The following is an 11,285-nucleotide window of genomic DNA, read 5'->3' as shown; positions in this document are numbered from 1 at the left end:
AGCCTTGGACCAGCCCTGCATGATGAGTTAAATCCGCTGCACTGTGCAGAGATGCGCAGCAGATGGGAAATTTAATGAAATGCTCCTAATGTGGCTTTAGTAGCTCTTCCATTTTGTGTCTGTAGAGGTTTTAACAAGGGGACACAGAAACTATTTTAGTTGGTTCAGTTTGTGGGACGAGTTTCTCAAATCTCCGCACAGCCACGCAGATTAACTCTGGCTGACTAAGTGGCCAAAGTATTTTATATGGTTTATTGGATCATGTAACCAGAAAAATAATACTAAAAATAATAATAAAATAATATAAAACCAGCATGATGCGTGACTGCAAGGCGAGCGAGAAGAAACACATACATAAACTTTATCATTGCACACAGAGCTGGGCGCTGAGCAGCATGTTAAGCTGTAAAGGCCGCATTTGTTCACAAAGATAAATAATTCTCACTGCACCTAAACGCACATCTCTGAAAGCACGACTACAAGTTATTCATGCAAGTCATGTAGCACTGCGCAACCAGAGCTAACATGTTGGGGTTTAAACTCCAACCTTGATCAAAAACTCTGGAAAGAAACATAATTCCTCACATGGGGTTGATGTAAATATCCATACAGGTCAGCCTGTTTGAGTGTAAGGAGGTGCATGTGAACCGCGCTGATATAAACTTAAGACATCCAGCTGCTGCAGCGCGAGTCAACTCGCAGAGGCGCCAGCGGTGTGATTGGTGCATAAACAATAAACTATAACTATTTTAGGAATAAATATGCTCTGTCAGTGAAACGTTCAGAGTAACAGAGACTCTTGCAATCTGGCTTTAAAAAAAAGTGACTTTTTAAAAATTATTTTCCTAAAAACATAAACAAGAAGGGCGTGTTTGGTGGGGCTAGTAAAGTATGGTGGCCGCCAGGCCTATAACCCTGAATCAGTGGTTCTTAACCTTTTTTGAGGTACCGAACCCCCCAGTTTCATATGCGCATTCACCGAATTCAACCCCCTCCCCCCTCCCCGACACAGAAAATAATTAGCGGTATTCTGATTTATTAATATAATTATATTAGTTGTATTACCTCCCCCACGCCACTAGAGGCAGTACCAACCCCGAAAAGATGTGACTACTAAGGAACAGATTTAGACTATAGAATTTGGTAAAAACGGTGAGCTTTACTGAAGTAATTAAAGACACAAGTTCAAATCCATGCTGAGAGTGGAACTCCTTCCCGCAGCACTGATTGGCTAAGCAATGCAACGTGATCCTCTGGAGCAAGTGATAGGCGTCATCACGACTTTACACAGTGTGTCTTTACCTCCGCGGCAGAGGCTCCGCCGAACCCCTGAGACCGACTCATCGAACCCCTGGGGTTCGATCGAACCCAGGTTAAGAACCACTGCCCTGAATATCAAGAATGTCTCTGCATTCGTTGAGTACTTCTTGAAATTAATATTAAATTAAATATTAAACATTAAATATTATTAAAAGATTTTTCACATTTATGTAATTTGGAAGAACACAGATAAAACTGCTGTGATTTGATTGCTAAAACAATATTCTATTCAACAATTTTATTTCTAGAGTATAGAGAGCCACATAACATTTCTAGCGGGCTGGATTTGTGCTTTATAGTTGATTGCATACATCACCTTTTCTGTGTGGTGGTGTGATCCACATTTTTTTCCTACCTTCCTAGAAAATGGCTTGTACTTGTATAGCGTCTTATCAAGGCTAGAGGACCCCACAGTGCTTCACATCACACTACAGTCACTCACAGACACTCAGACACTGTTGGCAAGCTGCCCTTGGGCAGTCTGACAGAGGTGAGCTTGCTTCCAGGTCCACCAAGACCCTCTGACCCCCACCACCAGGTAAGTCAGGTGAAGTGTCTTCCCAAAGACGTTCTGTCTTTGGGAAGACACAGATAGAGGCGAGTGAAGCGGGGATCGAACCAGCAGCCTGCTGACGGTGGGGCAAACTCCCACCATCGTCACAACCCAAAATATGGGTTTCTGTGTAATTTCAAGTCCTTTCACATCTATATGTGTTGCTTTCTCCTGCCCTAGAGCTTGTGTCTTGTAATCATATGTGCTAGTGCACAGTATTGTTCTTAATGCAGAACAAGACTGTGAATTTTGAGTTTTTCTCATGTTGAAGAACCTCTGAGGTGGTAGGTAATTATCTACCAGGTGATAGAGTGATAGATAATTACTAGTCAAATCATTCAGAAAACAGAAAAAGCTGTCAGGTTTCATTTTTTAATGCTGTAGTGTCAAAGTCCATACTTAGAATGATTATAGCTGGTGGTTAATGTTTTTTGGATTTCACTTTAAGCTGTGGCTTCAAACATAAACTTTACAAACAAAAACTTTAATTGTATAAATTCAGCCTTAGATGAAGCAAGCAAACAGAGAAATCTTTAACAGTCACTTTGGTAAAAGGCCACATAGCATCGTCCTGCTCCACTGACAATTTGCACAAAAGTAGAAAAACACTGAATGAACAGGCACCAATGAGATACCAAAGTACACAAGATATAGCATTAGTGCAAGAGGAAAATTTCACTGCAGAGTGACAAAAACACTGTCTTTTCCTCAAAGTAACAGTCCTCATGGAAATCATGGATGTTAGCTGTATGGTCTACATGCACCTTTAGATTTTCATATCCAAACATCTCTTCTGATGAAGAGATGTTTGGATATGACGTGTTCTGAATATTACATCAAGATGAAGAGAAAGGATACCAGTACTGCACATTGAGCTGCTAGGTAGAAGTTAGATGACATTTTTATGAACACTTGACATAGAGCACAATCACAAAAAAATACTACAAAGCCTGGTACAATCAAAATGACCAGAAAGATCTAAAAACAAAAAATTAAAATTTCACAACAGCACCTGGTGCTTTTTTTGTGTTTGCTTCTTTTTAAAGTCAGTTTTCTTTTTCTGATCTTTTAATTATCTTCCAAGGTGGTTTCCATGACTACTTGATCAGCAATTATGTAACCAGGTGGCTCCCCTGAAGAACTGGCATCCCTTCCGTCCATAGACCAGAGTTCAGGAGCGGTGTAGCTGTGGGAGAAGTGTATGTGGTCACTTATAGTTCTGACAAATAAAACCTGGGTACTCACCCAAAGCTTATCTCGAAAATGGATAAGCAACAAGCAAAACCATGACGACACATGCAGGAGCATCGGAGACAGCTAGTATTAGAAGCAGTTATGAGGCCAAGTTATGGAGGTTTTTAAAGAAAGTTTGAATCTTAAGGACTACATACCATTTGGCAAAAAAACAAATGTCCAAATTCAAAGTTCTTAAAGGGGCAGCCACATAGCACAATCAAGTAACTAATAGTAGTTATATTACTTTCAATTGTTATAAAAATGCCCTATATATCAAATATGACTTTAAACAAACCCCACCCCTCGCCCGGAACGCTGGCTGGAGATAGGCACCAGCAACCCTCCCGACCCCACTGAGGGACAAGGGTGTAAAGAAAATGGATGGATGGACTTGACTTTGACTTTAAAATCTAACATATTTAAATTGGGCCACAGTCTCTTTAAGAATGTCCAGGTCCTTCCAACACTACACCTACAGGAAGTCATCACAATATCGCTCCTCTAACAATGTTCTTACCAGCGTTGCACTGAGAAGGATAATGAGCTCAGCTGATACGCTATTCCATCAGGTATTTGCAAATTGCTGCTGGCTAGACTGACGTAGTTGAGAATGGGGGATGGTAGAGGGGTGGAAAGTAGGAGAAGTATGAAGCTTGGAAACTGCAGCTCCGAAGCGGACGTTTGTCCTTGAAAGCAGCGCTCAGTTCCTCCAATCTGTACAAAACAAGTGTTTTGTACAAAACAAGTGTTTTGTACAGATTTCTCTTGCCACAAGAGATTAAAGAATTTCTCAAACATACATGAAATAATCAAGGGTACATTTATATATCAAAAACATCCAGGTATGTTCTTGTTATAATAACATTATAACACGAAGAAAAGCTAAAACAATCAATCATTACTACCCCTTTAAGATATGAAAAATGGTAAATGACTTGTACTTGTACAGTGCTTTATTGTACTTGTCCAGAAAGCCTGATAGGACCTGGTTGTAGTCCTACATTCTACATTCAGTCATTCACACACTAAGCTACATTATATCACAGTTACCCTTGGCCCCCCTTACCACCACGAGCTGGTAAGAAGGATGAAGTGCCTTGCCCAAGGACACTTTGGGGGCTCAAAACAGAAACCCACCTAGTTACAAACTCTTACCACAGACGCCATGGCTACCCCATGTAAAAAATATTGATGCATATTCAACATGTCATGATAGTATTATGTGAAAGCACATTACATTAATGTTGAATGACACGAGTGCTAGACTTTTGAAACTTACTCCTCACTTTTCATTTGAGATCCTATTGGAGAAGAAGACAGGAGGCCTTGAGACTGCATGTGTCTAACCATCATATGGTCTTGAACTGGTTCCTCTGGAGGCACCATACAAGTATCAGTACTGGGACTGGTGGTGAAGGTCTGATCTAAAACAGCCTGCAGGTAAAATGGAGGGGGGATGGGGTTACAGTAGGTCTCAGAGGTCGGCGAGGACGCAGCAGTTTGATTGCTGCTGCTGGATGTGTTGGCATCCAGCATTTCCAGGAGAAGGTTGTACACCAGAACCACGTTCTTCTTCTTCATGGTCGACAAGTGGTCCATGCCTTTGTTGCTGTGGAGTGAGAAGGCGAAGAACTGAAAAAGCCATGTTCATTATGTCTTCTCTGAAACTAAAAAGAAATTATCTCATGTTTCATTTGTGTATTTCTGTTGTGTTCTGTGTTTTCTGTGTAGTTATTTTGAGGTTTTCTGTTTAGTCCAGTCCCTGTCCTGTCTTCCCTGTTGATTGCTTCCCAGGTGTGTCTCATTCCCTGATTACCTTCCCTGTGTATTTAAGTCCACCTGTTGTCTTTGTCTCTTGTCGGATCCTCGTCAAGTGTTAGTCTCCCTAGTGTCACGTCGCCTGTCTGTTTCCCCCAAGCTGCTTGCATCTGGACTGTTTCTACATTAAACCTTTGTCTTTGTCTTCTTCAACCTGGGTCTCAGTGTTCTTTCTCACCGTAATCAACCACAAATCATGACAATTTCAGTGTATTGTAATGTGATTCTGTGTTATGAATTATAACTTCTCCATAGCCATTGCCCTGACCTATCTGCAATGTTTATAATGGTTGATTGCTAGTGGTCTCAAATATACTAACATTAGTGTTAGTGTTCCAGCTGTGATGCCAGCTGTTTCTGCTCTTAGAAATAGCTGGTGGAGTTTAGCTATAAACCAGTAAGTGAAACATTTTGACGTTAAACTTAGAAACCAAGTTAGACATCAGATCACACATTTCCCCTCCCACTACAACCACAGAATCCAGAAAGTGGTCATAAATTCTACAATTTGACTAACTGGATTAATTCAAACATTAAATTCTTTGTAGCAGTTATACTTGAAAAGCAACCAACTCCCACTCCAAACTGTGAGGAAATGGGATGGTAGAATGCATTATACTGTGCTGAGCATGACAACAGGGGAAGGAAACAGCAGAAATCTGATTGGGATTGCAACATGCTATATTAAGATATCATCACAATAAATGGGTGCAAAAGATGAACGTGGCACACTATTTGTGAAAAAAGTCAAATTGTGCACAATTTTGTGTTGGTCTGTTACATAAATCTCAGTGGTATACAGTAAGGATTGTGGTTGGAATGTGACATAATTGGAAGTTCAGTGAGTGAGAGATTCTGACAGATATATGGATGCTTCTTCATTATGTCATTTTCAGATGTGTGCACCTGACATGACGAATGTGGGAGAGCAGCATGGTGAGGTGGCCAAGGCGAAGAGTTTGCTGCTGTGTGGACAAGCCCAGTTTGGAAATGGCCCAAACCAGAGCATCAATGACTGAGTCCAGAAGATGCAGCAGCTTGTTCCTGCTCTCTAGTTCCTCCGTAGTCTGTGGGGAGTTTGTACATAGATCTAAAAAAAAGAAGAAAAAAAAACAAACATATGTTCCATATATTTTAACTCAACAACACTGTCCTTGGCAGCCCTATCCCAGTAAATTCAACCCAAAGTCAAAACTCATAAAACCTACAATATTGTCAAATAAACATTTGACAATATTGTCAAATAAACATTTGACAATATTGTCAAATAAACATTTGACAATATTGTCAAATAAACATTTGACAATATTGTCAAATATTTGATATGAAGGGCAGTTACTGCCACTGATTGCAGTAACTGTAAGTAAATACTTAGTTACTGCAATCAGTGGCTCCAACTGACCTATCATCACAATTACTCTGCTAATTTTTAATTGCCCACTTTGGGGCACACAGAGTTAATCTTAAGACATAGAAAAAGTACAAGTTAATATCATGATCACCTTGATAGAATTGATCATTGTGGATACCTCTCGCTTCATATTTCTGTGTGTTGCATACATCAAAGTAACAGACACAAATGGAGAGACCAGACTCACAAAGTGTTTAATTTCCTCATATTTAGATCTAGATTTGTTAGATCTAGACCTGTTTGACAATAGTTATCTGATTTCCATAGAAACAGTTAACAGTCTTCTTTTGCTGGAGACTATGTCTCTGGTCCCTCCGCCCATGCTGCTCCTCTGCCTACATCTGCCATCTTCAAACCTCTAATAGTTTCCACCTGATTTCATCAGAAGAGGTGCATGAGAAAGATGAAACCCTCCAACTGTGAGCCTTACCCAGCCTCCTTCAAAAAAATCACAAATCACCGCCTTAAGTTATCCGATCACCTCTCATGAAAACCACTCTCTCCAGAATGGTCATGACAACTCCATCTTAAAGGTAGCCATAATCAGATCACGCTTCAAAAAACCCACTCTTGACCCTGAAGTTCTTTCAAATTACAGACCTATCTCCAATCTGCCCTTCATATCATACAGCACAGAGACCTCTATTTTCTTAGATATTGGTTTTAATCTTTTATTTATTTATTTATTTATTCATGCTTGAGAAATCCTTTAATCTCATTAAATGCTGTGCAAAATGCCTGGGTGGACCTTGGAATATGCAGCTCCTCCTGGGAGTTACTAACAAAAGTCTTAATTGCAGCCAAATAGAAAATAACAGCTTTAGTAAGATACTACAGCCTCATGAAGTGTGAGGTTTGCATGTTTCTACAGATCCTTCATTCTGATAATGTGGCTCATCAACAAACCTAAAGACTGTTTTTGTTTGTAGCAAACACTCTGGATGAAAAACTAGAAAGTGGACGAGAGGATAAGCTATAAATCAACCTGTCCACGAGAACAGAGGACACATGAAAGACCAGAGACACAACTTTCTTCTTATCCAAATTCATCATTCCCTTTACCTCTGGATTTTTTCTCCACCTTTCACCATGTCACTTCTTGCACAATTTGTTCTCTTTTGGAAGACCAGCTGCAGTAGAGCAGAATCAATAGAGGCCAGACTCTGGCAGAGTTGTGTGTTCTGTTGGGAGGAGGAAACTTTGTTCGAAAAGGTCAGTCACCTCCATAAAACCTGTATCATGTCTGCTGGTCAGGAGGAGGGGCAGGAACAGGGTGCTGTGACCACTGGAAACCACTTCACCCCATACTGGCAGGTCATTTCATCCACATTTTCCTGCAGATCAGTAGAAAAAAGCTCTCTGCAAGTAACCCAAAGTCAAACTCATAAAATTTGTGAAAAAGTCATGGTGATGATCATAACAAATCATCACCATGACTTATGATTGCTGCTAAATAGTGCTGCAAATGAGCTACTACTCCTTAAAATACTGAATTTTATTTAGCAATATTGTAATTCGGTATGGGACTTCCATATGGTACATGACCTGTACTTGTATAATACTTTATGAAGTCCAGAGGACACCACAGTTCCTCACACTCCTTTCAGTCATTCACACACTGATAGTGGCAAGTTACTAGAAAGTAGCCTGACTCCCCCAGCAGAAAAGGCGGTGAAGGACAAGGACAGAGATGGCTCAAGGACAGAGATGGCCAGAGAGTGGATTGAGCCAGAGACCCACTCCGGTCGCCATTGTTTTATGATGGTTGTTCCTTGTGGTGATTAAATAATGCCACAGCCACGATTTTCTTTGTTGTCAAATGGGGAGGGAAAGTAAAATATTATTTTAATAAGCTAGTTTAGCAAATTATCTTATTAAAATAATATTTCATTTTCCCTTATGCTTTGCACTGTGAACAGGTTGTTTGTACACCAAATGTTGTTCTTTGTTAGCTTTCAGAGCTAATTTGGCCTCATTCCAGTTCATCAAAACAAACCTCAGTACTTGTGATGATTGCTGCTAAATAGCAATCACATTGAACTGTGATATTATTGCATTGTTTATTAGTTATTGGTGTCAGTTTATCTTGATTGGTTCCTTTTTATATTTTTTCCCTCCACAATTTTTTTGTTTTTCTTAATCTTTTCATTTTTCTTGGTAGTTTTTCCTTGGAATCTCACGTAGTTACTCACTTAACTACGTGAGATTCCTGGTTAAAGCTTTTTAGCTAGAATTTGAAGTATTTTGTTAATAAATTTTCATATTTTGAAGAAAAGTTGTTTGCTCTGTACATGTGTGCAGCGCTCGCTGTTTGAATACAATTCACAAGTTCCCCTTTTCATTCAATGTTCATACCACATCTTATCATGCAATTTTTCATAAAACAATACTTGACAGAGACTGAAAGTTGTTCGGCTGCTATTTCCCAATAATCAGGCAGTAATAATTTCTTAATAATTTGATAATTTATTTTAAATTATTAACTTTGTTACTAATTGCCTTTAGTTATTTATAGCCAAACCAATCTATCGTTGCACAATACTAACAGACTGCTAAAAGTCCTGCTTTTAGAGAGGCAGTCACACTAATGACTGCCTTTTCACTCTTCTTTTCTTCAAATTATACTACTGAGAAAGTCTTGTGCTTATGCTGGGGGTAAAACAGCATTTTTACCCCCAGCATAAGCACAAGACTTTCTGAATAATCTTGTTTTCATTTTAGAAAATGTTGTTTTGTGTTTCAGCCTTTCTTTTAATGTATGTGAACCAGAGATGTGGTGACTGTCACTAACCCTCCATGTTCAATATTATGACAGTAACAAAGCTGAGGGTCAAACTCATCTAGGTTATGTAAGGACCTAAAGCACACATTGCTTTAGTGATTACACAGCACCAAGCACACTTTGTATCTTTATGCAACCTTGGTGTAATTTGTTGTCATAATGTTTTTTTTTGTTTTTTTGTGTTGGTGAAACTCACTGGAATTGAGCAGGATCATGGCCTTGAGACAGACGTACTCCTCCCTCTGCAACTTGAGTTCTCGAAAGCGAGAGGTTGCTGCAAGAAGCATGTCGAAAATCTCCATGATGCCCTCCACACACTGCCCCTCTTCCCTGAAAAGACAGAGTAAATGGTAAATGATTCAGTGCTTTATCAAATATATAAAACCCCAAAGCGCCTTACTTTACATTCAGTAATTCACACATTGATGGTGGATGTCTGGAGCCACCGGTCTCTCTGACCACCACTACCAGGTTGTACTGGTTGCGCTTATTTCCTTCTAGCGGGTGTGAATTCACAATATATGTGTCTAACTACCTTCTGATAAATCCAGATTAGTTGGTCTTGAAGGCTAAAGGATTATCTGTGAAAACTCAGATATAGTCTGCTGGGCTTTCTGAATGGAAGAAGATTAGGGCCACTGAAAAAAAAAAGTTAAATTTTGACATTAATCTCAGAATTCGATTCTTTTTTGGATTGTTCTCTCAACAATTAGTGTTTATTTTATCTCTACACCTGTGAGAACTTTATTATTTTTTGATATTTTAGCAGTAATGCTATCTTTTATGTTGAATAAATGATGTGTAACACAGGACCTAACAGAATGCTTTGAAATTTAGGTCATTCTAATGGCCATGTTATTCAAATTAACAATGGAATGTTTCATCTTTGCAAATCTATAACCTTAAATCTTGCCTCCAATATGTATTTTGCTGTAAATTCAATATTTACATGTGGCTTGGTTTGCAGTGACTGAACTGATCACCTAATTTAATTGAGAAAAATATTTAATTTTACAGGATAATATTTAACCACAGGGTAAAGTATTCAGAGATATGAAAATGATGGAAACAGAATTCAAGAAACTGCTACAAATGAACTGACAGAACTGACATGACAGAAAACCATTTATTTGTCTTTTCAAACATTAATTAAAATAGTTAAAGCTACACATTTAATAATTATACATGGTCTCTTACACTTAACCCCTTAACCTGCACTGGAACGTCCGCGTTTTTCCATTGTTTTTTCCGGGGCTGAGATTTAAGGGTTTAAACTCTGCCGGTGTCCATTCTGACGCTTTTATTGGGCAGCCTAGAGCCTCTTTTGATTGACGCCACATTCGACCAATAGCTTTTTAAGCTTTTTAAGAGCCAATCATATCCAGAGAGCGACTTGAGCTTGTTTTGACATGCCTGCATTCTCTGTGGAATATTTCTGACTGGTCAACTCGAAAACTAAATCTAAAGCCACCGATGTGTAGCTAACACGTGTCGTGTCATAAGGATGGATATAAGGCATTTTGGGGTTTGTTTTGACTTGAATCCATCAGCTACATGCATTACCACGCATAATCTGTGCGCCTTTGCTGCGTCAAAGTCAGGCTCTGTGCGCCCTCATGCATAACGGTGTTTACAGGACTTTTTCTCACCAATGGAGAGACACGTTGTCAGAACGTGTCAAAACTGGCATACCGTTAGATGGGCAGGGGGTGTGGGGGGCAAAACTGCTAAACTATCTTAAAATCATTACAGAGTTGAAATACAAAATGTGAAGGATCTTCAGAGGTTCCCAAACTGTGGGGCGCACCCCCTAGGGGGGGCGCCGTGTCATTGCAGGGGGGGGGGGGGGAAGCCGTCTGGATGAAAAAACAAAACAAAACATGAACACTGTATGCGCTGGGTTTTTACCTTAGAATGACCAAACTCTCTGTTATTCCTATGTCAATTTGATACAATAGAGGCTTCCACACTTCCCATATTTGTGTCCTCTGTCACTTTTATCAGCAGTTAAAACTGTTTAATCCGTTGTTAACATGTTGTAACCTTTTTTTCCGAGCCGCCTTTAAACGCAACATGAGCGCTACGACGCTCGCGCTGGGTTTCCACCTGTGAAGACCTGCTGCTGCTGTGCGGAGCTACATACGTTTGTGTTAGAATCACGGCAG

The 11,285-nt window shown here is 39.7% G+C and overlaps 1 protein-coding gene across 2 annotated transcripts in view; it reads right to left on the bottom strand.

The window, feature by feature from the left end:
• Positions 1-2,231: 2,231 nt before the first annotated feature.
• The window catches only part of LOC106907596 (estrogen receptor beta-like), a 99,965-nt gene continuing 90,911 nt past the window's right edge, over positions 2,232-11,285 (bottom strand). The window contains exons 7-10 of one of the 2 annotated variants that reach the window (XM_088004038.1): positions 9,317-9,450; positions 5,834-6,017; positions 4,396-4,718; positions 2,232-3,059 (exon numbers count right to left, since the gene is read on the bottom strand). In XM_088004038.1, the coding sequence (XP_087860164.1) occupies positions 2,986-3,059; positions 4,396-4,718; positions 5,834-6,017; positions 9,317-9,450 (715 nt within the window). In that variant the 3' untranslated portion in view covers positions 2,232-2,985. Of the gene's footprint in view, positions 3,060-4,388; positions 4,719-5,833; positions 6,018-9,316; positions 9,451-11,285 lie in introns of both variants that reach the window. The other variant, XM_088004037.1, reaches the window with a different exon arrangement.

This window comes from Poecilia mexicana, unplaced genomic scaffold, assembly GCF_051168715.1.
Source record: "Poecilia mexicana isolate PSO_F unplaced genomic scaffold, ASM5116871v1 scaffold_3, whole genome shotgun sequence".
NCBI classification, from domain to species: domain Eukaryota; kingdom Metazoa; phylum Chordata; class Actinopteri; order Cyprinodontiformes; family Poeciliidae; genus Poecilia; species Poecilia mexicana.
This window is presented reverse-complemented; position numbering and strand designations above follow the sequence as displayed.